This window comes from Drechmeria coniospora, chromosome 02, assembly GCF_001625195.1.
Source record: "Drechmeria coniospora strain ARSEF 6962 chromosome 02, whole genome shotgun sequence".
Lineage (NCBI taxonomy): Eukaryota > Fungi > Ascomycota > Sordariomycetes > Hypocreales > Ophiocordycipitaceae > Drechmeria > Drechmeria coniospora.
Genome location: NC_054390.1, coordinates 3,400,027 through 3,427,423, shown reverse-complemented (window position 1 = coordinate 3,427,423; position 27,397 = coordinate 3,400,027). Strand labels below are relative to the sequence as shown.

The following is a 27,397-nucleotide window of genomic DNA, read 5'->3' as shown; positions in this document are numbered from 1 at the left end:
ATCGTTTGCGCCAGGCATTCATTGTCCGTCGGCTCAACCATCCCCAGCCCAACTGGTGGGTGGGTGGCACGATCCACCTCCCCATGCTGCCCGAGGGACGCATGTTGTCCTGCCGATTGTCCCCGCTAGACGCTGCTGACGCGGTCCGGCGCACGAGCGCAGCATACCATGAGCTTCAGGCTGGTGCCGAGCCGTTCGCACTCGGACAGGAGGGGCTTGTCGGCCCAGATGCTCTTGTCCGGTGCACAACCACTCGTGCCTTCGTAGCATCGAGTGTACCACCATCGCCCAATCCGTGACACAATCTTGGTGATGTTTGCGTCTGCCGTCGGGCTGTCGTCGCTCATCATCTCCGCCAGACTGGGTGCATCCTTCTTCTTGATGCCTTCGTCCTTGCCCGTCCGTTTCGCCACCCCAGCGTCCGATCGTCTAATCGAGCTGGCCACCGGGACCCCGACACGAGCCGATTTAATATCCGAGAAGCCCGCGTTGCCCAGCAGTCGCAACACCAGATCGGCAGTTGACGCTAGGTTGGTACCGGCTGTCTGCTCGTTGATGTGCTCCTTCAGTCGTCGGATGGCCCGCCGCCCACGGTTGCCCATGTTATTCAGATCAACATCCAGAATCGACAACTCCAGATAGCCGCCGGGTCGCAGCACCCGTCGCGCCTCGTTCACGATATTCTTATACTGCAACTCCGGCCCCGCCACCGGGAACCGATAGACCAGGCAGTCAAAGCTTTGCGGCGCAAAGGGAAATTTCTCGAGCTGGCACATGTACTGAACCTGGTGATGGTTGGCAGGGGCGAGCGGGAAGCTGGACGGCGAATTTTGCACCTGAGTTGGCAGCGGAGCTCGAGGGGAGAGGTTGTAGAAGGAGGCCGAGGGATACGTTTCGGCTGCGTAGAAAGACCAGTCGTCGTTGCCGAGCCCATCAATCACTAGAACGGAATGCCGCTTCGGCGCACTGCGGTCGACCACTAGCTCGTGCCGAACATCGCTAAACAGGACTTGCCCAAACGTGAGCCATTTGCTGACCGTCATGGAACCCACCCGAAGGTTGACCTGGGCCAACGGCGACCCGTCTTCAGACGACACGGCACTGCTGTCTGAAAAGACCGTCTTGCCGGACGACATGCTGCCTCGTTTTGCCTCCTGCGGTAGACTGACATCCATGTGGACGCGGCCCGGTCCCGTGCCGCAGCTGTTACTCCCTTCGGTCGCTGATGGAGGAATCACAGGGCATAGATGCGATTGAACGGCCATCCATATCCTCTCTGTCCTGCCGGCGTTGGGAGATGGCAGGTGCGGAGGTGCCTTCGAATGCGTCGTTACCTTGCCGCTCACCGGGACAAGAACTGGCGATTCCAAGGATGCATCATTCTCTACATTCCTCTGATAGAGTTCGAGATAAAATGGAATGCCCTGAGAAGACGTTGCCGATCGCCGCGGCCTATCGTTGTCCACCCCAAGAAGATCGTCGTATTCGTCCCATACCTCGTCCTCGGCCGGAGGATCGTCTGGTTTGGGGATGACAGCGGTAGCACCGACGAATGGGCCCACACCTCCGGAGCTGCTCGAACTCGTTACGTCCGACATTGTCGGTGGTGAGAAGGAAATGAACTCTTCATCATCCCATGTCGGCTCAGAGCATTCTTTCGGAGCCAAATATACGTCGGAAGAGACACCAATGCTTTCGCTGCCCGTTCGGGCTTCTGGAGCCGCGTCGGAAACAGGGGTGGGTCCTTTGGCAATAGACTCCGGGTCGTACACTTCCGCCGCCATTGCTTGCGGCTGGTTTGAGAAACTGGTCAGGAAGGGCCGCGAAAAGCTTTGTGGTGAGGCGTTCTGGGAGCGACCCCTCACGACAATTGGAATCCTTCCTACCTGCAGAAGCCGACTCCGCTTACCCGGCCCCGAGGCCATCTCTTGATCCATTGGGTCACAGGTCCAGGGCGGCTGTCCTGCTTCCCTACGGCCATGACCGAGGGTTGGGTGCACATGAGACTTTGAGGATATGCTGGTGGTCTCATGTTCGGGACTACCAAACTCTGGCAGGTGAGTTTCGGGCATGCTTGCAGCCGCTGGCGACGGTGCATACACCTTGGCGCAACGCAGGAACTCTTGAATGTCCAACGCGGTGCTTTCTCCATTCTCTGACGAGTCCAGCATAGCATAAAATGGAACCTGCCTTTTTTGAACGGCCACAACGGCAGCCTGGACTTCGTTTTTCTTGGACTTGATGTTTGCGTTGGATCGAGTTTGGGATCGACTAAATAGGTGCCACTTGCGAGGAGAGCGAGCTCGATCCAGAAGCTTCTTAGGGGCCCGGGGTGGTGCTTCCGATTCGAGAGATGTCCCTCTTTGCATCTCCATGTGAGACTCGTCAGACAAGGAGCTCGTGTCAAAACTTGTCATGGGCGAGGGGGAGGAATCAAGACCATGTACCACGATGGGCTGTGGAAGTCTCAACGGATTGTTGGGAGATGACTGCAGGCGTTGGACGGACCGTCGCAATGCGATGGTGTTCACGAAAGCGTCGTCTCCGTTGCTAAAGCCTGATGGTCGACGAGAGCTTGACGAGTGAAAGCGACGAGGCATAGAAGACGGCGAGAGATTAACTCGGCATGCACTCTGGGAGGTCCAGAGAGACTCGTGTGATACCTTGGACTCTGTGCTGGGCCGCCCGGATGTCACACTTTGGCTACTCCCCAAATGGTCAGGTTCATCTGAGGAGTTGCGGTCTTCAACAACTTCTCCACCGGCAATCGCAACCGGTTTGACGCGGTCTACCAGAAATGAATCATCACTGGCGAGATTGTCCTGCGAAGACTGGAATCCAGAGAATGTCCCAGGGTTGTAGCCACTGCCGCTTCGTTTGCGAATGGCGCCGAACCTGCCGTAGCCCTCGTGGCCAGTTCCAGCAACTGGGCCTTTGCGAGCCGACTTCTTTACCGATTCGCCCAGCATCGCATTCTTCCTCCCTGGCGATGCCTTCCTGCGGCCGAAGAATGGAAACTTTGCGTTGAATGTTGATCCGACCTTTGGGATTGTTCTTTGTGCCGCTCGATGCCGTAGGTCTGCTTCTGGTTCTCGTCCTATGGGAACAACATGCGAGGTGTACGTCACGTTCAAAGTCTGTGTCAATGCTGTTGTGGATCTAGGCGAAGATCGCAACGTCGTCGGCTCGCTACCTCGCCTTTCCGCGACCCGGGAGGTCGATTTCAGATTGCTCTGTATGATAGGGATGGATTCAAATAGCTGCGATTGCATATCGGGTGTGCCACGTCGGCTTGGTCGAGGTGGCGGTCCAGCCCTCGAAAACGGGGGTGCTTGTGCTTGGGAGGCGGACGCCTTCGGAACCGGTAGAGCGAGCTGAAAAGTTTTGCTCGCATCCCGTGACGGCTTTGAGGGGGAATGGTCCTTTACCTTGGTCGAAGTTGGAGATGTTTTCTGCGTCGGAGGGCTTGGAGGCGGAGGCGACAGCCGTGCAGGCGATCTCCTATCACGTCTCTTGCTTTTCTCTCCATCGCGAACTGTGGAGCTAGACGAAGAGGAGGTCGTGGACTCCCTCGCAGCTGCCAGTCCTTGCATGTCGATGCTCGGGGAATCCGCCTCACTTGCTATGCTCCCTGCCCACTTCCGAGTGAAGGGCGACCTGGATGTTGAAGGACTATCTTGTCGCATCTTTGGAGGAGCGAACATTCTACTTGGCGCGACGAGGATGGGAGAATTCGAGGATATTGAGGTCGGCGTCGTGTCCCGGCTATATGAGCTAGGGCCGGGAGATTCGGAGAACTTTGTCGAAGAGCTCTCGCTGACTTGGCTACTGCTGCATCCGGACGCGAAGATGGATGCTGGCGTGAGAGGTGGCAGGTCGTGCGTGGCCAGGTGAAATGGCACATCTACCCAGGGACGGTCGGGGACGTCCTCTGAACCACGGAAACCCCGATAGCGATCCAGTTCTGGATATATCACCGGCCGTGATGCTGCTGACTTTCGCACAGCAGCGATGCCGGTGACGCATATAGGGGACGGGCTTCGTGCAACATCATGATCAAGGTGTGTTATACCCAGACCGGCATCATGATATCCCTGCAACAAAGGATTCGACGGGGTCATCTTACGAGTGTTGGCACGTTGGCTCGCACCAATGGCAACAGACGAACTGCGACCTCGTGGAGGCGGTTGCTGCAACATGAAACTGTCGTCGTTGGGTTGATCTTTCAATGACGAACAAAATCTGCTTTGTGAACGGCACCTTGAATCGGTCAATGATGTCCCTCTCCCGGAACCGGAGGATTGTTGTCTGGAGCCTAACTCATTCCGATCCAAGGGCTGGGGAAGGCCGGTTTGTCGTGAGTGCGGCGCTTCGAAAACTCTGGGCAATGATTTTGGCTGTGGTGAAGACTCTGGCTTGGAAATTAACTGGCCACCGGCGTCGCTCGTCGGTGTCTGATCAGCTGATCTCGACAAAACCTCACTTGGCCCTGCTTCTGCCAATCTCCTTGGCCGATATCTATTTGATGGCCTTGCCAGAAGGCCAAATCCCGCTCGGGGAGTCGCCATGCTATCCCGGCGTCGTTGGTTAATTAGAAAGGTCCAGCATGCCTTTTGCTACGCAGAGAACCATGACCCGATTGTCATTGATAGGTTCTCGTCGCTTGGCTTTGTCGCAGATCAGTATCGGACAACGATTAAACTTGCCATGCGCCAGAGCAAAGTCAAATGGAGTATGTAGAGCTGTCCAGATATACCGCGATGAAACAGGACGGTATTCGAATACTTATGCAGCAAGCCAAAATGACGAAAAAGATCTCGGCAAGCCACGGAGGGTTCAAAAGGGTGGCAACTAGAAGCGGAGCCGTGAGGTGACAGCCCAGGTGTAGAAGACAAGTTTGGACGTTGGAGGTAGGAAGAGTGACAGCAGAAACGGAGTCCAGAGGATGGATCAAAGCCTTTAATCTTCCGAAGAGATTGGACCAGCGTCAAGATCCGCTCGCTGGTATGGTCAGAGTCCCAGCAGATATCGACAAAGCCGTGCTAGGAGATGACCCTGAATGGCATGATAATCAGTGGTCAGGGTGAAGGATGGAAAATTGGGTACGGTGATGAGACCAAAGCGGTAGGGAATAGGAAGGAGGATGATCTTGTTTTGTAGACTAGGTCGATGTATTTCGAGGATCGTTGGGCGAGAGGCAACGTGATAACAGTGCATCGGGTACGGGGTCGTGATGGCCCTCGCGGACGCTGCCATGTACTGTGGCGCCGGCCCCTGGCCCTGCCACAGTGCAGATAGCTGCACCTCGGGCAGGCCATTCTATGGTCTGCAAAATAGCTGCATCGATGGACGGGATTGGGCGGCAAATGGGCGACAAAAAGGCAGATCGCAGAAGCCGGGCCAAACTGGAGCAACGCTGGATCAGTCCAGGCATCGCGGTGGAACTCGAATGGGCGCCATTCACGGCCGCTGCCATTGAAAACCGCAAGTCCACTGCGCCGCCATGCGGGTTGAAAAGTGCCTGCAAGATGCATGTGCCAACGACCAGTGAGAGGTGACGAGCTCGGGGCCGCCATCGCCATTGGGCATTCAACCCTGGCTCGGGACCGAGACGGTCAAGACAGGGAGCCAACATTGGCGCCCTATCGTCCACCCACCGTCGGCTCTGGCATGGCTAGCCCGATGAAAGCATGGCTCCTGCCAGGGGGGGGATGGCCCGTCGCTGCCGTCCGGAGTGGCGCACCTTGACGAGACGACGACCGAGACTGTGAATGAAGATGCCGTCCTCATGCTGCTCCGGGGGGAGGGGTGGCAATGTTGCCTCTGGAGCGAGAAAGCGTCCTGGTAGGTGCAGGTAGGGCAGGGGTGTGTGGCGAATGAGTCGGAATTGCCGGCGACATGTTGGCGAGTTACGGTACTTTCTGGGCACAATGCAGCCACGGAAGCACGGTAAGCCGAGAGATTTCTGCTGCTGCCGACAGCGGCAGGGTTTTTCGACCCTGGGGGTACGCTGGGATACCCCGACTTTCGAGCTTCAACCGTGGTAGAGCGGAAAAGAGGCCTCAAAGTTGCCAACTGGCGAAGCGAGAGAGCATGACGTGCTGTTACGTTTCCTGCATGAGCATTGCATGGCTCGTCTTCCCAATGCCTGAGACTCGTTGACGTCGTCGCGCGTGCGAGCAAACGAGCAGTCAAGCGCCGCAGGAAGGTAGGTAGGTGTAGACGCATGTCTCAGACCGGTGACAGCACTCCGACATGTCGATCTGTGGCGCACGTCCAACTTGGAGTCCTTGGAGGAAGCTGGCCTTTCTGCACAGGCATCGTCGTCGGTCCTTGGACGTGCGGAGAAGGAGAGGTGCCTGCCCCCCCGGGACCTCGCATCGAAACCTGATCGACTAGAGAAACGGTCGTGTGCACTGGTCAGACGACGAGGGCCCGGGAACCTGTCTCGGACGGGATGGGCGAGGAGCTCACCGATGCATAATGTCGACGCTGCCACGGTCGGCAAGGCGGCGGTAGCTGGTCAAACGTTTCGAGCTTCAGCCATGGAAACATGAGGAGTTACGATGCGGTACAGCGTGGCTTCCAGAGAGCGGAGCGGAGCACAGTCTGACCCGTGTGGAACACGTACTTGCCTGCCTTACCGCCTACCGGTTGCTGCGATGCGCACCCATCTTCCGTTCCTAGCGGCGGCTTGCCGTCCTTGCTCGTTGTCTTTCCTCGGAGGGTCGCACAGCGGTCAGCAGCCACGACCCTAAAAGCTCAGCTCCGTGGATGCGTCCAGCTGCATGCATGCCTCGTAGCGTCGTATCGCTGGCCGGATGGAGAAATGCTGGCCTTTGTCAGATGGCGACTGCAGTGCGACGACGTACCTGCACGATGAGGCGCAGGTGTACAGTACACGTTATGTTGTTCCATGTACTTGCTTGTATACCTGTAAATTCTTGTACATGCACAATTCGTACCTGGCAGTGCTTGACCGAAAACAGGTACTTGCTGAAGAGCCTAGAAAGTGCTCAGCAGCTAGGTGTGCACACTTGCTCGTAGATGTTGCCGTATGTGTGGCTGCAACTGTAGCTGCACGTGAAGCTGTGAATGCATCATGTACTCCGTACACTCTGCTACGAAGGTACCTGCTTGTCGCATGTAGTACTTGTACAGTACTTAGTATGGTACTTACGGTACTTGCCTGCGCAGGACCATCAGTGGGAGTTCTTCATGCGGTGGGCCACGGGATGGATCTGGAAGTTTACTGTAGAGCCTGAACTTCACCCCCCTCCTTCTGTCTCAGGAGCACCTGGCTGCGATCCACGTGTACAGTGCAGTTCAATTACTCAGTACACCGAGCAAAGGTACCTACAACAAGCACGATGCATGTACATGTACAACTACTCCGTGCTCTGTAGATGCTTGCAACTGCGGTACAGTATTATCCACTGGGCCAGTCCACACAAGTGCATGCACTTCGTAGTATGCCAGCACCTTGTACGTATCGGCTCACACATACGGGTGCACACCTACTTACTTGTGCGTTCAGGGGTTTCCGGAGACGTCCATTCGCTGACGTGAATTGGTCACGTCTAACTGGTGACGGTCCATCAGTGATGAGCTCTTGTTTTGCACCACTTGATTGGGCATGAATTGGACATGGATTAGGTATGGATTGGGCATGGGTTGCCATCGTTTTGCTCCAATGGCAATCATCACTTCTCTGGATGGCCATCGTCCACCTCGCCTGGAGTTGGTAAAGCTGTAATTCTCCCCCCCGAGTACTAGGTGGTAGACTGTACAGTTGATTGCCTCCAACGACTACGTGGTAATATCTGCAAGGAACACAGGTGCGAATCGGTGGACAGAAAAGAACTCGCCCGGAACATGGGCACCTGGTTGTACGTACTTGCTGCATGAGTAGCGTGTACGTATCTGTAACCTGTACCCGTAGGTGTACGGTTATCATTCTCCTTGCTGAGCATCGCACCCATTGTCTGATCAGCCATACCATACTGAGTACACTGGCAATTGATTCACCACGGTACGAGGCGCGCCTGCCTGTGATGTGCGGCAGCTACAAGTGTATTCGTCATGTGACTACGAGTTGCTTCATGACCGACTTTTCCTCGCAGGAGATTCTGATGCCAGAAACTGCCAAGCATGGGACCAAAATAGCCCCAAGCAAACCGGGCTCTCCGCCGACATTATCCAGCACCTCGCCTCATCCGCTGGCAGAACAGGAGCGAAGCTGAAGGCTGCAGCTGCCATGGTAGCGACTCCTGCACGTCAAGGGCAGCGCGCCAATAATTTTCCCTACGAACTCTCCCGCTAAGCGAGGAGGCAGCCAGAGAGGGAGGGAGAACAGAATAGGATGCTTCGCCACGGCCGAGGAATTGTAGTTGTAGCGGTGAGGTTCTGACGTGGCAGCACATCCCGTCGGCGTGGCTGAGGTTGCCGTGCGAGCCCGCTCCAGCCACCTGTGGGGTCCCGCTACACCTACGGAGTACAATAGTTACAGTAGTTGTACGGAGTACAGTACATGCACATGTACAACTACAGTAAGTGTACGGAATGCTCTTAATTACAGTACTTGTGCTTGCACCTAATTACAGCTAGTACCACAAGTACTTACTCAACTTACCAGGTACTTACAAGTGCTGTATGTAGTATACTGGTACAGTGCAAGTATCCGTACGCTTTCCTGCTCAGCCGCCGTGGTACGATTAACCAGTCGTCCGTACTTGGGAGTCTTCCTCTGTGCACGTGCAGAGGAGCGCAGCACGTGAGCAATGTCGTTTCTTCTAGAAAGCACGTCAAGTACATGCCCCATGAACTGGCGCTCGAAATGAATTGCCGAAAGCCAAAACTCTCCTCCTTACCGCTCCTCTCCGATCACGGCTTCGACGACGGCGGCGTCCGAGTTGCACGCAGCCAGGGCATTCGCCTGCACCCATTGGCTCCGCTTGTCCTTGCCCGCAAGGCACCTCCAGCTTACGGCAAGGTTGTCGGTAACATGACGGGTTCGGCGAGCCACTCGACTTGTCAGCACGCACTCGCACAGTCTCGCCAAACGTCATTGCCGACTCGCTTGGCCACTCACCCGTCTCACGTGCTCACCCGTGGCGCCGTCGCCGGCTGCTAGCATCGGCGGCATCTTCCACGCGGCATAGCCGTATGGGATAAGCGCCGTGGTCGGGCGACCGGGAGTGCGTCTAGAGCCGTACAACCCTCACCTGCACGGCGTGTGTGTCTCGTCCCGCCGTGCTCCCAAAGATGGTGATGGCTCATCGTCGAGAGGGGAACGGCAACCAGCAGCCTCTCCTCCGACGGGGACTTTTGCTCAGACTCACCCTGCCGGGGCTGGCACCTGACAATGCTGCCTCGTCGCTTGATTGTCCCTTTCGCCGTGGACATCGAAGGGCGTTCAAAAATACCCGGCTTCGTGCGTGAATGCTGGTCAAGTTTCGCCGAGGGAGGTGCTCACTCTCATCGCCAGTCAAGTGACTCCGATCCATAGCTCCAGCTTGGTGCATGACATGCTTCGATGGCGCTCTGAAACGCAAGCGGCAGACCTTTTTCTTCGCCCATTGGGGCAGAGAATCCAGGCACCAGCCGGAACTTGAACGGTTCAACTTGGTCAAACAGCTCTCTCCCGTAAAAACATGGCTGGGAGGCGAAATGACGCCGGTCACTTGAGACTGCCAAGCCTGCTTCATCCATGCTGACCCTGCACACCCAGTCCAGCTTGTAGCGGCCTACGGAGTACATGTGTGCGGACGACGCTCGCACTCATCTTGTCCATTGGCCAGCCGGATACGTTGCCGCCGAGCGGCGGCCATGGGTGAGCATTCGAAATCGCAGGAGAGGCATTAGGCTCAGCGGCGACGTCCAAGTCCGCGCCGACAAACGGCCGACGACCTGCTCTTGGCGACGATGCATCCTTGCTGCACAGTGTGGCCGAGCGATGGAGAGCCTCCCCCTTCCTCCCCCAGTCTCCCCCAGTCTCCTCCAGTGCGCGCGGAATGTCATGTCCTGGCCGGCGGTGGAAGGATGCATCGACCGACGAACCGGCTCGATACACTCGGCAGCAGGTAACTCGCACCCCGAACATGGTCGTTGCTGGATTTATTGGGCATGTTGCCTCTTGACTACTACATGGAATTTCCTTGCCTGTCGTCGCATCGTCTGCCCAAACGCCGGTTCCCAGTACTTTGGCCCGTATAGTGTACAAGCAAGTCGAGTCTAGTCTTCTCCCTTCCGTCGTCTTCCGTCTTTTTTTTTTGAGCCCGCTCCACTCCCGCCTGCTGACGACGACGATTCTAGGTGGCGGCAAACCTGGCCGCACGCTTCGCTGCCTTTTCTCGCTCGATGGGATCGTCCAGGACGCCGGGGGCCTTCTTTCTCTCGGATCCGTTGCGGCGGTCCTGCTCCGGTCGGTTGCCGCCTTGGCGACGGCCGTGGCGGTCGAGGCTTTGCCGTTTCGCACCACGATTGGCGTCGTCGCCGCCGTCGCGACCGCGGCCGCGCTTGAGAGGTCGCTCGGGGAGGGCAGAGTCGAGACCCGTGGCCAGCTCCTTCTCGTCGATGCCAAAGCGCTTGGCCCGCTCCGCCTTCTTCTTGGCCTCTTCGTCACCCTCGAGGCCGAAGCGCTTGGCCCGCTCCGCCCGCTTCTTCGCTTCCTCGTCTGCTGCCGTGGCGGAAAGGCCGATGGTGAAGGACGCAGCGGCCGTCTCCGGGGCTTTCTCGCCCTCAGCGTCCTTGGTCGGCGCGACCGACTCGATGGCGGCGGCACTGGTGGCCGAAGCAGGTGCAGCAGGGGCGGCATCGGGCGCCGACGCAGATTCAGGCGCCGACGCAGCGGCACCGCCGCCGGCGGCCTTGGACGCAGCAGCGGCAGGGGCGACATCTTCGTCGTCGGAATAGTCAATTTCGTCCTCCTTGGTCTCGGCCTTGCCGGCAGCGGCTAGGGTACGAGACGGTCAGCGGACGGTCGCGGGCGCGAGGTCGAACGGCGTCGGCCATGTCCCGTTGCCGTGTCCCGGCAAGGACGGGGGGAGAGGGGAAGCTCACGAGTCATCTTTGGCTTGGAATCATCTGCGGCACGAGCGTTCTTCTTGTCATGCTCCTGCAGGCGAGCAACGAGATCCGCCTTGTTGCCGGTCAATGGGAGCTTCTTCTCGGCCAGGAGCTTCTTGAGCTCCGGGACCTTGAGTGACAGGTATTCCGCCATTCTGAGCGTGCGCTTGTGCGATGCGTGCGTCGTCGGCAAGCCGAATGGGAATTCTGCGTCGTCGTGGCGCGTGCAGCTGACGAGGTGGGTGCGCTCGGAACGGGCACGCCGCGGGGCAATCCAAGGTCTGCTCGAGCTGGCGGACAGGCGGGCGTGCTGGTCGATGGGGGTAGGTGCCGTCCGAAGGGCTGGGCCGTGATGAGAGGGCGTTTCGCGACAGACGGCGACGATGCTCCGCGTCCCTAGCTGACGCGATGGAAGGCAATCGAGCGACCGCTGCGATCCTTCAGATGGACGGACGGACGACACTCGAAGCGGATCTGCAGGCAAGTGCGCACGTCGCAACACACCAGACAGGTACGGAGGCAGGCAGGCAGGGAGGGAGGGGGAGGAAATAGGTTTGTGGGTTGGGAGGTTGATGTGCTGGATGATGGCTGCCGAGAACGAGCAAGCAGGGATTCGCCAGGTTGCTGGGCCGCACAGCGAAGCTGGTGTTGCAGGCCATGCTCAACTCGCTCTCGCACGCCTCTTCGGCACGAGTGGTGGGTGCACGGACCATGCAACGTCCTTGTACCTACCTGTACAGTACATGAACAAGTTCGCAGGGTAAGTGGTTGTGCAGTCCTGCGCTTGTACTTGCTCGTACAGTACAACAAGTACTCTTTTCACAGTAAGTACTGTACTCCGTACTTGTACATGTAAGTACTTGGGCGTACCGACTGAGTATTACAGAGTTCGGAGTACATGTACAACTACGGAGTACCAGGTTGTACATTTACAAGTACAAGTACGTGCACAGAGTCGTACATTTCCAAGTAATACAAGCAAGTACTCCGTACGTGCACATACTTACTTAGTCGTATGTGTAAATATGTAGATGTACATGCCGGCCCAGGATCGCCTGGTGTGCTTCTGCCAACACGCCTAGTAATGACATGTATCAGTACACGGCACATGCTGATGCCATGCACAAGCTCCCTCGCGCTCCGAAATTACCTGTTCCGCCGTTTGCTCGTCTGCGCCCTCTGCCCGATTTGGAATGGCCACGGGTATCAAGCTTCGGCTTTGGGAAGGGGACACGACTGACAGAACTCTATCTAATTACTAGCACATTTTATGTTCCCATCAAGCGGCGAATAAAGGCTCGCTGCTTCGGGAATGGGAGCTGTTCATAATGGCCATGGAAGCGAAGCACTCGGCACCATACGCCTCGTCCATTGTTCTAGGGATATGGGCCCATGAGGTCGGCTTGGACAGCCGCAACGGGCTTTGACACCAAAATGAGCACGTGCAAGTCGTCCACTCACCTAACATGCATGGACTTGGAGTGCATGTATTATAATTCTACTCCAGTGCCGGCGCATACTTAAGTACTGTGCAGTGCAGCACACGACGTGTATTACAGGTTCTCCGTACTCCGTACTTGTGAACGCTTCCCCTACGCCCTCGGGAGCATTGCATCCACATCTCGGACCCTTCGAGTCTTGTGGCTTGTGATGAAATGTGGCAAGTTGACGTGGATGCCGAGGTGTGCCTTGTCTTTGAATCAATAAGTAGAGTATTAATTACCCCGTACTCCGTAAAACTACAGTACGTTGCTTCGCACTATTACAAGTATTATAATACGTACACCGTACGGAGTACCCCCTGGAGGCATCCTTGCAGGTGCCCCTTCAGCGGGGCGGACCCCCAACGGTGTTCTGGCTACTGTCAACGCTAGCGACCCCCATCCGATTTCCGACCGACCGCCCACCCGCCAACGGATGCGCCCAAGTATTATTAGTACGTGTACTATACCAGTACTGTACCTCCGGGTACTACGTACCTGTGGGCAACGCAGCACAATACTCTGTACAGCGCAGGTACTGGGAGGTGCCTCCGAAGCTGTGCCGCTACCTCATGGCAGCCAGCGGCGGGACCCAGTCTACAAGCATGCTATAATAGCACCGCGACTACGGAGTACTAAGGTACTCGGAAGTCTTGGAGAGCATCCCCGGGCCAATGCCGTGCGTGGCCTCAAAAGACCTAATAGCTTGTCTCGTGCATCATCTGCATGTTCCAACTGCCACACCCCAACTCTGGAGCTCTCCTCCCAACGTCAACGTCCAGCCTCCTCCGTGCTACCTAGCTCTCACCCACCTGCAGATAATCATCAAATGCACCGCCGCTGCTTCTGAGCGAGCTGACGTACATCCTTGCACCGCCGTCATTTCCCGCACACCATGCCATAGCCGGCCAAAGAGATGCCATTCGACCGACCCTGAGGCAGTGATCCCTCCGAAGGCATCGCACTCGAATCGCACCGTCTCCGCTTCTCCTCATCACCCATCCTAACACCTGTTTGCTCTCGACCGACGGCGCTGCGGCCGGCGAGTCAAGATGACGCGACGAATCGTGAGCCCCCCCCCCCCCCCCCCCCCGACCCTCGTGCTCGTATTTCCTCAGCCTAGACTGACGATGCCGGCTTCCTCGAATCGACACAGGTCCGCTCGCTCATGCAGCTCAGCGCCGCTGTCGGCGTTACCTTCCTCGTCGTCTTCCTCCTCGACAGAAACTACAGAGTCCTCCCCAATGCCATCCACGGCTACATGCCCACCCACCATCCCGGGCTCGTCCTCACCGACATCACCATCGCCACCTGCTCCAGCGTCAACGTCTTTTCCTCGTGCGACCTTGACCCCAAAGTCTGGCATCGCATCGACAAGGAGCTCTACGTTGGACGCACCTGGACCTCGCGTGCCTACATGTTCGTCAGCCGCAAGCATGAGGACGACATCAAGCCCGACGACAGCGTCATCATGGACGTCGCCGTTGGCAGGCTCAACCCCGGCAAGCCCGACGATGCTGATCAGTGGGAGTCACGACCGGGAGGTCTATGGGTGAAGCGATCCAAGAAGAGAAAGTCGACGGATTCACCCGCCGTCGTAACCGACGCCGACGTCCTCTTCGGCGACGACGCCGTCGAGGCCCGCGACGGCTGGGAAATCAAAGGCACACCCTTGCTGCTGAAGTCGAGTTCGAAAATCCTGAGCGTCCACCTCACCATCCACCGGGGCACCCAAAAGGAGCGCAAGAAGCCCAAGCCGAGGATCCCGGAGACGGGGCGCTTCAAGATTATGCAGATTGCCGACCTTCACCTCAGCAACGGCGTCGGCGTCTGCCGCGAGGCCATCCCGGACAGCTACGGGGGTGGCAAGTGCGAGGCGGATCCGCGAACTCTCGATTTCGTCATCAAGATGCTCGACGAGGAGAAGCCAGACTTTGTCGTCCTCAGCGGCGACCAGGTCAACGGCAGCACCGCGCCCGACGCGCCTACCGTCAGTCCCCTCCCCCCCTTTTCGTCCTCTTTTGATCCCCCCCTGTCCGCTCCAGAGGGCCCGACGCGGCTGCTGACGAGAATCGTTTGTCCAGGCCATCTTCAAGATTGTGTCTCTGCTCATCAAGCGCAAGATTCCCTACGTCAGCATCTTTGGCAATCACGATGACGAACGGTCCATGTCGCGCGCCGGTCAGATGGCTCTCATGGAGTCCCTCCCCTTTTGCCTGTCGCAGGCCGGCCCCGTCGAGGTGGACGGCGTGGGCAACTACTACGTCGAGATTCTCGCCCGCGGCGGCTCCGACCACTCGGCCCTAACAATCTACCTCTTCGACACGCATTCCTACTCTCCCAACGAGAAGAAGTACCCCGGGTACGACTGGGTCAAGCCGAGCCAGATCGAGTGGTTCAAGCGCACGGCGTCGAAGCTCAAGGCGAACCACGAGGAGTACACGCATCGGCACATGGACATTGCCTTCATCCACATCCCCATGACGGAATACGCGAACCCCGACCTGCCCCGCGTGGGAGAGTGGAGGGAGGGCGTGACGGCGCCCGTCTTCAACTCGGGCTTCCGCGACGCCCTCGTCGAGGAGGGCATCGTCATGGTCAGCGCCGGACAGTAGGTTGCCCCCGCGTCCCCTTGCCCCGTCGAGGTAACAGAGCAGCTAACGCGCAGCAGCGATCACTGCAACGATTACTGCTCCCTCTCCCTCCAGGGCGACCCGGATCCGGAAAAGAATAAACCTCTCACGCCCGCTCTGTGGATGTGTTATGCCGGCGGCGTCGGCTTTGGCGGATACGCCGGCTACGGCGACTACATCCGCCGCCTGCGCCTCTTCGAGGTGGACACGAGCAATGGTCGGATCACGACGTGGAAGCGAGTCGAGCACGGCGACATGACCGACGGCCGCCTCGACCAGCAGATCATCGTCGACGGCGGCAAGCCGATCCCGCCGCCGCCGCCACCAGCACCGGCCGATGGCGAAGAGGCTCCTCCACCACCACCTCCACCTCCACCGCCGCCCCTGCCGATTCCTCCGCATGGGGGACAGCGCTGAGGCAGGTCTTTACGACCGAGCACGCGCGACTCTCATCTCGGAGTTGGCAAAGGAGTGGCGGCAGAGTTCAGAACAAAAAAACATGGTATATCGGCCCGAGAGACCTCCACGCCATAATGACCACTCCTGCTTGCCTGCTGCACTTTTACACGGGTCACATAGAAGGCCGCTTGTTGCACATTCTCCCACCTGCCGAGCATAATTACGGTCCAATGCTCGCCATCATTTATAGCACGACCCTGAGGGTTTGGTTGAGGAGTTGGATACCGAGACCTGCCTGACCAAGCATGCATGACACGGGATGAAACGGTTGTAGTTATGAGTCAGTTGGGTCTGTGCGTTCGACTTGTCTGCATATAAGTAGTTTGACAGCGAGGAAAAAATCCAAAATGCACCTGTTTTCCCATCATTTGATTCCACTACTAGATTGAAACCCAGTCTCCAACAATCTCGGTCTTGCAAGCCGATAGTGTCGGCAATAGGACAGGATCTCAAGCTTGAACTGTGTTTGCATCGTATTGTGGCCGTCATGGATATTGCGTTCAATCCAATAATACCTTTCTCTTTCTCGACGGTATTATGATTGCCAGGAGAAAGTGGGTTGGAAGGAGGCGACATCTCTTGAATTAGTAGGGATGTTCCATGTGTCCGTATATGTATTACGAAAGACGTATGCCGATCAACGGCATGTATTTGATTAATTCATATGATAGTTCGGACGATCCGCTGCGGGAATATGGCACTCATTGGGAGCATTGTTGTGCAAGGACTAATGTGCCAGGCAACATGTTAGCAGATCACCTCCAAGTCATTCGTGATGGCAAGGAAGAAGGCGGAGCGAACTTGGGATACGAGCAAAATCCAAAGAGAACCCAATGAAATGAATCATTGCGTACACTGACCTTGATGGGAAGTCTGTTGCTGACAGGCAGACAGATTGGCTACTGCAAAAGGGCATTATCGACACCTTCAGATCGCCTAGCAGACTCGTCCCTGTCCTCATTTGCAGCAAGGGCTAGAGCACGAAATAATGTTGGTCTGGGGTTTGTATGGCTGCGGGAAACATATCCATGTCGTTTCTTCGCCGAACAATCGCCAAACAAGAACACGATCCTTGCAGCTGGCGAACGAAAAGGTTTCTCGTAGACTTCCTATTGCTGTCTGCAGTCTGTCTTCGTTCAACCACGAGTTGCAAGAGAAGTGAACGTATTCCGATGGTGATCTGTCCGGCATTCGAGCATGGCTGGATACCTGGCCATCACTCTCTAGATGGCGTGGGCTGTAATGGAGAAAGGAATCCTGTCTCCGATTAGCTGCTCGAGCGTGATTTTCATACGGATAAGGGCACCCTACAACTGTATCTCGTATTCATCAAGGCGGCAATCCCTACCGTGTGAGATGCTTAAAGCATGCATATCCGATTGTGTTTTGGAGTGCGTATAGATTGATGGATAGAATTGTGCGATAACGGTCAGAATCAAGAGGGTACTGTAAAGAATGATGAAAGGGAGAGTGGAAAGAAAGATGGACGTAGGGATCAGAGAAGCCAGATGTGGGCCCGCAAGGGAAACGTGACCAATTGTCTGGTTAGAAGGAGCTGTTCAGGTCGAAGGCAGGTGCAGGCAGAGAGCATTCACCGCTACTTGAGATATAATACGTGTCTCTCATGTTTTCAACATGCAAAGTCGTATCAAGTCTCTGCGGCCTTCCATGTCCACGCAGGTACGAATAATGGCAGAGAGAGACTGGAAAATACCCTTGACTTCTCACCAGCCAGTACTACAGTAAGCCAGTAACTTGAAGAGATGCCAAAACGACGACGGATCTGGCTCATGAGCGTGCCTGGAAGTATGACCAGCGGAAAGGCACAGATGCAGTGTCAGGTGTCAATCTCATATGCGCCTTCTCCCTTTCCTGAAACGCAAGATTGGCAGCGCATGGTACAAATGAAATAGAATGATGGCTCGCTAAGGGTGATGATGTATGGAATCTTGAGTTCACTATCGAACAGCATGTCAACGACGCAACCATCTAGAGCAATTGGCAAGACCACATTCGCAATGAAGAAGTTTTTGGTTGTACAGTACGTGACATAGTTCAGAGTAGTTGAATTAGGTCGTCTACGAAAGAAGTTGATTTTGAGATTATATTATCAAAAAAATGTACTACGTCCCTCCGTATGCTTGTGTCATTCCTATTGAATGAATGAATGAATGGATGGATGGATGGATGATGATGACCCACAGGTGCAAGAAATTGCCTGCTAGATTTTCTTGTCTTGCGGCACTTATTCATGAATAGCAATTCCGAGAATATCAATTCAACAAGTCTTCGTGGCTCAGTTGGTTAGAGCGTTGGTCTCATAGCGATGATCAGGTGAAATACCTGAGCAATCCAAAGGTCGTGAGTTCGAGTCTCACCGAGGACAAATTGTTTTTTTGCCTCTCGGGTTGTTCTTTACAACTAGCGTTCTTGCTTTTTGCATCACTTCGGGACACTCACTCACAGATTGATTTGACATCTGCATACTCCGTACATAACATTCTTATATAATTATATAATTATATAATTATAGATTGAATTCATTTGCAGCATTTACATCATCTGCTCATATCAGGATATCCACACTATTCTCCCTCCCAGGTACCCCAACTATACACACTTTGTAAAGGCCGCTCAAGCTGTCCTCCACCAATGCACATCTAGAAGTGGCATATATGCTTTGTGCCTACCGTGTGCGCATCCCACGCACCGCAACTGTCACTCACGGCCGTTGTCCCCCAACAGCAGCCAGGATATCAAAACAAAAAGAAGGACCCTCCGACCTGTCCCGCGCTGCAAGCACGGCACACAAGACATGAATATACTGTTAGAAGCAAGAAACCAAAAAAAAAACCGACAGACATGAATTATGGTATTGAACGAGACGGATGACCTTAAACTCGGACAATCTCTTGGTGGACCAGGCGCAGTGCTGAGCTCGCCTCGATCACGTTGGCAAACTGGAAGCACCACTTGGTGATGTTGCCGCCCGTCGCGCCCGTGGCAGGCGCCATGCCGACGACGCCATCACCATCTTTGACCTCCTCCCAGACGCCGCAGACGATGCCCCTCGTCCCCATAGGAGAGAAGCAGCCGCTGCCTAGGACGGCGTCGAGAAGGATGCGTGGCTGCTCCGAATCCTTCTTGGGCATCGTCGTCGCCGTCACCCGCTTTTCGAGGCCGTGGTCCGCCCGGAGGGCTTGGTGCCAGCCTGGGGGCGGACGTCGAATCTGGAGCCTGCAGTTGCCGTGGTCCTCCCACTTGGCCGCCCCGACGAGGAGGTGCAACCGGATGTGGATGTCGTCCGAGTTCAGGCCCTGCATCGCGACCCCGCCGTTCTCCACGCTGACGGATGGCGAGCGGGGGAACGTGCCGCTGGCGGACGAGGATCCCGACGTGTAGAGGCTGTTGCCGCCGCCCAAGCTCCGCCGGTTGACCGAGGAGCGCGCAATGTTAAACGACAGGTTACCGGCGACGGTGAGCCGCTTGAGAAAGCTCGAGGCCGATGGCGACGACGACGGCGTCGAGCTGGCTCCGTCATACGACTGCGACGGCGCCCTGACCGAGCTCCGGTAGCTGTTCTTCCGTCCGAACCACGTGTGTCGCCGTCGTTGTCGGCTCGTGCCCGTGCTCGTGCTCGTGCTGTCCTCGTTCTCCGCCCTCACCTTCCTCTCCCCGAAGCTCTTGAATCGCGACTCGCTCTCGAGCTGGATGAACTTTCGATTGTTGAGCCGCGCATGGTGGACGGCCATGTAGAGGTTGTAGCACTCGGCCGCGTTGTGGCAGCGAAAGCGAAAGTTGCCCCCGCTGTGAGTTTGGTACAGCTTGCAGTGAGGCTGGACCGAAGACCGCACCTCGAGGTCCAGCACCGTGCTCTGCCGGATCAGCACGAGGGGCGTGAGATCGAGCGCCAGGATAGGCTTGTCGGTGCCGCCGCCGCCGATGCGGAAGGCGTACGCCTCGATGAGGCCGGCTGTAACGACGATGGAACACGAAGGCACCGTAATGTCCTTCCACATGCCGTGATCCGACCAGCGCGAGATCGAAGCCGCGTAACGCTCCGCGCCGTCATCGGCCGCGGCCGTCTTGGTGCCGTGCAGGCCGGCCTGGGACGCCGAGTTTGACGGCGTCAAGCTGCAGTCGGACTCGGACAAGACGGTCGTGGCGAACGGTGGCGACACGTCCTTCCGGATGCTGAGACCGAGCTCCGTCTCAGGAATATCGATGCTCTCCAGCTCATCGTCGGACGAGTTGTCGTCAGTGTCCTCCTCGGAGTAGTTCGATGCCGACGACTGGTCCGACGGGAGATACTCGTGCTTCAGCGGAGAGGACCCTCGACGCTTGACGCGCTCGCCGCTCCTCGGGTCAGCAGGCGAGTGTTGGAGGAGCGGGCTCGGCTTGGCTCCTGGCGAGGGGCTGAGGCTGAGTGTTCGATGAACGGGGGGAGGCGGGGCGCCATCGTCGCGAACCGGCGACGTGCTTGGTGTGCTCTGTCTTCCCAACTGGTCGGGGGCAGGCCGCATGTGCTCGCTCAGCGGCCGGCTTCTGCTCTCCCCGCCGCAATGTACCGCCGGAGGTGTCCTTTGCGCCTCTTGGCCATCATCCCGTGCTCCCAACTTGGGCATCAAAGGCAGGACGGCCGATTGTGGTCGAGAACGAGGAGGAGAAGATCGCTTGTTGGCAGGCGGGTTGGGAGAAGTGAGATCCTTGGCGAATGGTGATCTTGGTGACTGGGGCGACGGGTCGCTTCCGGCAGCGTTCAACGCAGCGCCCTTGGGAGTGGCTTGCCACTGGGTCGCCATTTTCGTGATGCTAGGTTCGACGTCCATCGGCGGTACCGGGGAAACGGGAATAATGTCGAGCCACTCCAGGATCTGGTCCTCGTCATCGGCGACAAGGGTAAGGAGTTCCTGCCAGGCCGCTCCGCCGTGCCTCCCGCGGACCATGACAACCATGTCAAAGTTGCCTTTGCCGGTACGGGCGGACACCATGGACATGGGAATGGGCGAAAACAAGAGGAATGGCTTCCGACCTCCTCCGCTCTCCCTCACGAGGAGGTCGCCTCGATCGTCGGGGTAGCTCTGGTTGTCCCTGTGCACCAGCTCCACCTGACACTCGAGCCTCTGCCCGTTGGAGTGCACCAGGTCGAGGGAGAAGACATCTTTGGCGTTGACCTGGCGGCTCGGGTCTATGGTGACGGAGACGGCTGCATCCAGCGTTCTCAGGTCGCGCGCCCGGACCGTGTTCGTCTTGATGGCATCCTCGTCCGTCATGCGCGCCGTCTCTTCCCTGTGGCGCCGTCGCAATTTCTCCAGCAAGACATCAAAGTCCCGCAGAAGATCGTGGGTGTCGTCCGAGTAGACGATGGCGTCGACGCACTTGACCAGCTTGGCCATCTGCTTGATCCGGATGAGCGGCCGCTTCAGCAGGTGGGCGACGGCGATCCGCTCTCCGTCGGCGTCGACGATGTCTCCGTGTTTGTTTCTCGGCAACGCGTCGAGCAGGGAGTCTTGGTCGTCCTGAAGCCCTCCGGCAGGGGCAAGATTGACGACGACTTCCTCGAAGCCAAGTCGCCAGGCGCGAAGGTAGCTGCTGTAGATGGGCACGACGCCGTGGGCCCAATTGGCCAGTCGGCGGATGTCGGTCGTCGGTGCTTTTCTGTGCGCGTTTTTAAGCTTCTCGAGAGCAACGCCCATGTTCACGACCGACTTGGACAAGCCGGCGGCACTGGCTTCGTCGGCGCTGGTGCCAAAGAGCTCCGGCGACGTCGTGCCGTGGACGACGTGGGATAGCAAAACCGGCACAACGCCGTCGACCAGCGTCTTGAGCTCCCGTCGGTAGAGGTTCTCGTCGTCGACAAACTCCTTGAGCAGGTCGTCGGCGGTCACTCTGCCGGACAGACCGCGTGTCCTTCGCAGACTCGGCCGCGACCTGCTGTTGCGGATGCCGCTGGGAATGTTGGAGTTGTCCGGCAGCGAGAGGACCGACACCAAGTCGGAGTGGCGCGTCAGTCGCCTCTTGAGAGCCGGTTCGTGTGCCGGTGCTTTCTCGGGCTCGCCGTCGCTGGCCTTTGTGAGGACTGTCGACTGCGTCAGGGTCGAATCGGTCACATCGGACGTCAAGTCCGAGTCGACGGCACTCGAGTCTTCCTCGGACAGGATGGTCGACAGCTCATGAGTTCCATTCGTCGGCGGTCGGGCCCTCGGTCCTGCCATCCTGGGCGTCGTCTGATCGGCGGGTTCGTCGGCAGCGGGTGCCATGTCGGATACCATGTCGGGTGCCGAGGAGGCAGTGTAATCGGACGAGATGTAGCTGTCGGTTGCATCATCGTACTGGCCTTCCCGTCGATGCTCGTGTCCTTGGTAGGCTGCAAGATGGGGTTTGAGCCCGCTGGACTCTCCCTGGAAAGCCTCCTTCAGGACACCGATGAAGGGGATTCGTCCGACCGACTTGAGTGGGGATGGCGAAATGCGAGTCGCTCGACTCCTCCTCAAGCCTGGAGAAGTAGACGTCCTGTCGGCCGCTGTTGGCGTGACATCTCCGGCGCTCTCCTTGGGAGATTCTTTCCTCTCCCGATGATCGGCCCCGGGCGTCTTGGGTGGTGTGGATAGGCGGGAGCCCCTCGTCTCTTGAGGCGACCGCCATCGCGCCTTTGTTTCCCCGGACGCACTCCTCTCGGCCTCTTGCTTCGACGGCTCGGCATGCTCCTTTGCAGGCTTCTCGACGAATGGATCGACCGTGTTGTTGAGCCACTTTTCAATGCTCGGTGGGTTGTTGGCGACGGGGTAGCGCGGCGGCTCGTTGATGTCGTTGATAATCTTCTTGCCCTCTTCCATGACCATCTTGAAGACGTTTGGGACGGATTTCAAGCTCGCGTTACGATCCACCTTGGGGCGCTTCGGTCGGCTCCTGTTCTGGGAAAGGTCGAGCTCGCTGAATGCGGATTGGCCAAAGGGAATGTCTCCGGGAATGTCGGCGAGCGACTTGTTAGCGACGCTGGAGGCGACGTCGGACGGCGGCATGGACACGCTGCTCAAGGTGGATTGCTCCTTGTCGTCGGCGAGGCTGGATGCGTCCTGCGGTGGGTTGGATGCTTCCGAGGGAAAGGTGACGGGTCGAGTCTTTGGAGACGGGCGTCTCCTCGGCCCTGGACGCTTTGTAGGGGTATCGAGATTCTGCGCGAGAGTCTCAACTTCCTCGACGTGTTCAGAGGGGCCGTCGCGGGCAAACCTCGTCTTCTTGGACGGCTCCGAGGATTCCTCTGCCACTTCAGTTCGGCCATACGGGCGCCTATCTCGCTCGGCCTCCGATGCCGTTTTGCTTCGCCTCCGCGACACATAGGACACGTAGGGCGTTTGTTTGATGAAGGACTCGAGGATAGGTCTGACTCGTATGCCATCACCATCATTGCTTGTGGAGGCCAAGTCGGTGGCTCGAACCCGTATGCCATCGAGGTCTGGCTCCGTCGGAATGGGGGCCACCCGAATTCCATCGTCGGCCGTCGGCTTCGACAGCCGTGCGTTAGCCTCGCGCGAGGCGTCACGGGCGCCCACGGCACCCTCGGATCGGGACGGTTTGTGCCTCGAGTAGGACGGTCTGTGGCTTCTGGGCGGCGGAGAGGCCGGAAACTCAACCTTGGCGGCCCAATGCTTGATCTTCACGGACACGCTGTGGTTCGGGGCCGACCGCAAGATGAAGTCCCTCGGAATTCGGCTCGGACTCGGACTCCGCTGCTTTTTGGATTTCGGGGAGACCTTGCGCAGGCCGTTCACCTGGCCCTTGGACTTCCGCCAATGCTCGTCGCTCACAACCCTCTTCTTGGGGGGAAGACGCGGCCGAGGCAGGTCAGGGGGGGCATCTTGGGGCTGGGTCGACGGGCCTGAACCGGAACCGGACCCGGACCCGGACCCGGACCCAGAGCGGCGACGAACATGCTTGGGCTTGGGCGGCTTCTTCTTCTGGCGCATCTTGATCCGAATGCGATCCTCCTCGGTGACGCTCTCGAGATCTTGGCCGTCAAAGGCTAGGTCGGTCGGCTCGGTGGCGGCGTCGTCGACATCGGCGGGCACGTGGGCCGAGGCATTCGTCCTCTGCCACTTGTTCACGCGCGCGCGCACGCCGGATGGGGGCTGCAACTTGCGGACGGAGCTCTGGCGCATCTCCCGGCGCATCTCGGACTTGACGACCTCGAGGCTCTGGCGGCGCTTCCGGTCGGCGGCCACGCGGGCGGGCGACTGGCGTCCCATGAAGAAGTCGGTGAGAAGCGTCGGCTCCGGCTTCCTCGACGCGAAACGCTGACGGGATCCCGTCGGGGTCGCGGCGGGGGCCGGGGCGGACTTGGGCGTCGCCCTCGGACTGGGCGACTTGTTGTTTTTCGGCGTCGTCGGCGCATCGTCGGGTTCCTTACTGCTCGTCTCCGTCTTGGCGGGGTCTTCCTTGCTCGAGGTGGACTTGGACGGTGTCGACTCGTCCTTGCCAGGAGGGGTTGGCGAAGGCATAGGCATAGTACGTCAGCCTATCGACGGATCAGCTCAGGCCACGCAACGGCGGGAAAGGATGGGAGGACGATACGACGGAACACGGGCACAGGGCGCGGATGGTCCACCAAGCAGATCTCGTACAGGCCAGCACCGTGTCCGTCCGTCGTCCCCTCGGCGTCGCGCGGCCGACTCCATCTCACCTCGGGTCGGTAGCATGCATGTTGCAGCAGTCGTCGGCGGTGGCTGGAGGCCCCAGCAGCTGGTCACGGCGGCCGAGAAGAAGGGCGATGCTCGGTGCAAGGGCTCGAAAGGCCCGGGGCAGCCGTCGTAAGGGTTGAAGGTGTCGAGATGGTCAAGGTGTCGAGATGGTCAAGGTGGTGGCGACGGTACGAGGAACGGAGAGGCCGAGGCGGAAAAAAAGTCCCCTCCGAGGTCAGTTCGCTTCGTGCGGCCCGGAATGGGCTTCAAGTATAGGAAAGGCTCAACGGAAGAAGGGAAGAATGGCAGAGACGGCGGTGGTATCGGTTACGCGGCTCTGAAAATGGTGATGGGAAGATGGAAGAGTACATGTACGAGCACGGACTCGGGAGGGAAGGCGAGGACTCGAGCTGTCGAGGGGCGCGCAACGATGCATGACGATTGACGCCGGCTGCCAAAGCTGGATGCCGCAGTAACCAATGGGGGGCGCTAGCGGCGGTGCCTGTACGCCTGCAGCAGGTACGGAGTAAGTACTTGCATGTACGTGCGATGCGGAGTACATGTACATGCGCACCGTGCATGTACAGTACATGTAGGAGGTACCGATGCAGCCGGGCAAGGCATGGGAAGCATGCATGCAAGTACTGCATGTACTGTGCCGCACCGCACTGCACTGTACCGTACAGGTACAAGTACTGCACACGAGCAACAGCTGGGGGTAACAACACAAGTCGAGGTGGGTGCCCGTATTGATCACAGCACTCCGTATTCCGAACTTGCACTTGATCAGCACAGAGGACTTGCTGTACGAGGACATGTACTGTACATGTACTCCGTAAGTAGAGAAAGGCATACATGTACGGAGTACTCCGTACTTGGAGCAGGAACACATGGGTATGGGTACATTGACGTTGGAGTATGTAAACAACAATACAGGCGCTCCGCCGAGGATGGGGTCCATGACTACAAATTGCCTGTTTGGGTTTAGGGCCATGGTGTCGGGCAATCGGGGCCTCGCTTTGTCGCTCAGCTCGATGGCTCGATGGCTGTCGAGGGGCCGTCAAGCCGGCCAATGAGCGGCGACGGATCCGCAAGGCTTCAGCGCCTCGAGGTCGCCAGGGGATCCATTGTGGCGCCGTCGCGGCTGGCGGGGTCTCTGCTCTCGTGGCCATTGAGTTTCTACTTGATTAATTACTGTACGGAGTACGGAGTACAGTAGAGGTGTAATTACTCCGTACCTGCAAGTATTATTTACTATTACCATTACAATTGTAGTACAGAACTTACCTACAAGTGCGGAGTACGGAGCACATGTAACTTGTTCTGCTGCCAGGGGTATTAATTACCTACTGTCAAGTGCGATGCTCCAGCGTTACCGTTCATAAGTACGACTGTGATGCGAGCAAGTACAAGTACCTGCTGTACAGTATTGCTGCCGTGCCATTTCTAAGCGCCGCCGCGTTGCCGCGTGTCGCATCTCGCATGTCCCGCGTCGAGCGAGCTTGAACTATTAATTACAGGCAACATGCACCACCATCCGAGTCCCTCGAAGCAGGGGCCTTCCCAGGTCCTCCTCGGCGCACCTACGCATGCCTACACTTGTGCGCTCCGCCCTCCCATGAAGCAGGTGTACGTGTACGGTGCAGGGACGTGGCATGCAATCGCACTTGCTTTGGAACATACATGGGCAAAAGTCCGTCAGAGTGCTGCACCGCACGACTGGTTGCTACCAAGCACAGCACGTGCACGTCTGCATCCTGCCATTGCCTAGCACGATGCCGTCCTCGCCCTTGCATGCGAGCGGGCGTAGCGTGCATGTTGTCACGGCATCGGCAGCGCTCGCAAGCAAGGCATCGCAAAAGTCACGCACATGGGCTCGCGCATGCCATGCAGTATGCCCAGCACTCATGAGACTCATGAGCATGCCACGCACAGGGTAGTGGCAGGCAACCACTGATCGCATGCAGCGCAGGTCACCGGAGTATGCGTAGCCTTGACCATGGCGACCGCCGTCACCCTCCACCACGCCCTCTCTCTCGGGTGCCCTCGGTCCGCTCGCCAGCCCGTCGAAGCCTGCCCTCGCCCTCGGCCCGGCACATTTGGCTTCGCAATCCCACCATCGAGGGTCTCACGCTCCGTGGCTTGCGGCGGACGGTGGGTGTGGTGGACGGATGGATGACCGACGGCCGAGGGCACTCCGACGACAGAATGGCACCCGCGCTTGTCTCACAATTGGCTTCCTAGGCCCGCGACGAGAGGGTGCCGAGGCAGATGGTCACACGGGTTCCCCTCCCCAGGCCACGACCGTGCCGGACTCGATCGTCGCGGCACCGGGCTGGGTTCTGGCTGCGTGGGCGTCCTTTGCCGGCAAGAAGTCTCGAACGAATTGGTGTCACTCGGGCGTGGGTGGGAAGGCTGAGGCGACATCTTGCGCTCGTATTCCACGCACTGCAGCAAGGTGCTCTGTCCTTGCCATACTGCACTGCAAGCAGCTGTACGTACTTGCTGGATATTGCTGGCCCCCACCGTGTCGGCGGCACCTGGACGTCTGTGACTGGCCAACCACCTACCAATACCAACTAATACCTAATATCACCTACTAACAGTATCTGTAATACCTCGGGGGTGGCGAGCCAGCCAAGGCTACAGGGACTTGACAAAATTGGCGAAGCAGTTTTGGCGGCGCTACTCCTACAGATTGAATCGACATTTTTGCCACCCCACTGTGCCTCTGTCCAACACACTCCGTCTGGCATACGGCGTAGGCGCTTGTTCTGTAATTACTCCGTACGTTGAGTTTCGCAAAGTGCGGGCCCCCATGCTTGCATGTACATGTACGTGTCTCATCTGGTGTAACTCTACTCCATAGTACTCTGTATGGTGTACTCCATACCGGACATAAATATGATTATTACTTTCTCAAACATAAACACCTTTTTGATTTTTCGATACTTTTAAAATCCGTCCTGTCGGCGTACATGACCATGTAATTACAGTATATACCTAGTACTCCGTACCTACTATCAAGTACCTACTGGTAATACTGCACTAGGTCTTGTACAGCACATGCTGCAACTCT

General features: G+C 57.7%; 4 protein-coding genes and 1 non-coding gene across 5 annotated transcripts; 2 read left to right on the top strand and 3 right to left on the bottom strand.

Moving 5' to 3' along the window:
- Positions 1–125: 125 nt before the first annotated feature.
- DCS_04075 (uncharacterized protein) lies at positions 126–4,568 on the bottom strand (the record flags this gene model as incomplete). Its single annotated transcript, XM_040801387.1, has 1 exon — positions 126–4,568. The coding sequence occupies one exon, from the start codon at positions 4,566–4,568 to the stop codon at positions 126–128; it is 4,443 nt and encodes a 1,480-aa protein (XP_040656420.1).
- A 5,742-nt stretch (positions 4,569–10,310) lies between these two features.
- Positions 10,311–11,221, bottom strand: DCS_04074 (uncharacterized protein; the record flags this gene model as incomplete). The annotated part of the gene is made up of 2 exons (XM_040801386.1): positions 10,311–10,954; positions 11,062–11,221. The coding sequence occupies 2 exons, from the start codon at positions 11,219–11,221 to the stop codon at positions 10,311–10,313; spliced, it is 804 nt and encodes a 267-aa protein (XP_040656419.1).
- Positions 11,222–13,716: 2,495 nt separating this feature from the next.
- On the top strand, positions 13,717–15,598 carry DCS_04073 (Metallophosphoesterase domain protein; the record flags this gene model as incomplete). The annotated part of the gene is made up of 3 exons (XM_040801385.1): positions 13,717–14,538; positions 14,633–15,159; positions 15,220–15,598. The coding sequence occupies 3 exons, from the start codon at positions 13,717–13,719 to the stop codon at positions 15,596–15,598; spliced, it is 1,728 nt and encodes a 575-aa protein (XP_040656418.1).
- A 2,327-nt stretch (positions 15,599–17,925) lies between these two features.
- Positions 17,926–18,026, top strand: DCS_t72. Its single transcript has one exon. It is a non-coding gene; the product is annotated as a tRNA-Met (tRNA).
- Positions 18,027–18,534: 508 nt separating this feature from the next.
- On the bottom strand, positions 18,535–24,144 carry DCS_04072 (uncharacterized protein; the record flags this gene model as incomplete). Its single annotated transcript, XM_040801384.1, has 1 exon — positions 18,535–24,144. One exon carries the CDS (start codon positions 24,142–24,144, stop codon positions 18,535–18,537), a length of 5,610 nt encoding a protein of 1,869 aa, XP_040656417.1.
- Positions 24,145–27,397: the final 3,253 nt, after the last annotated feature.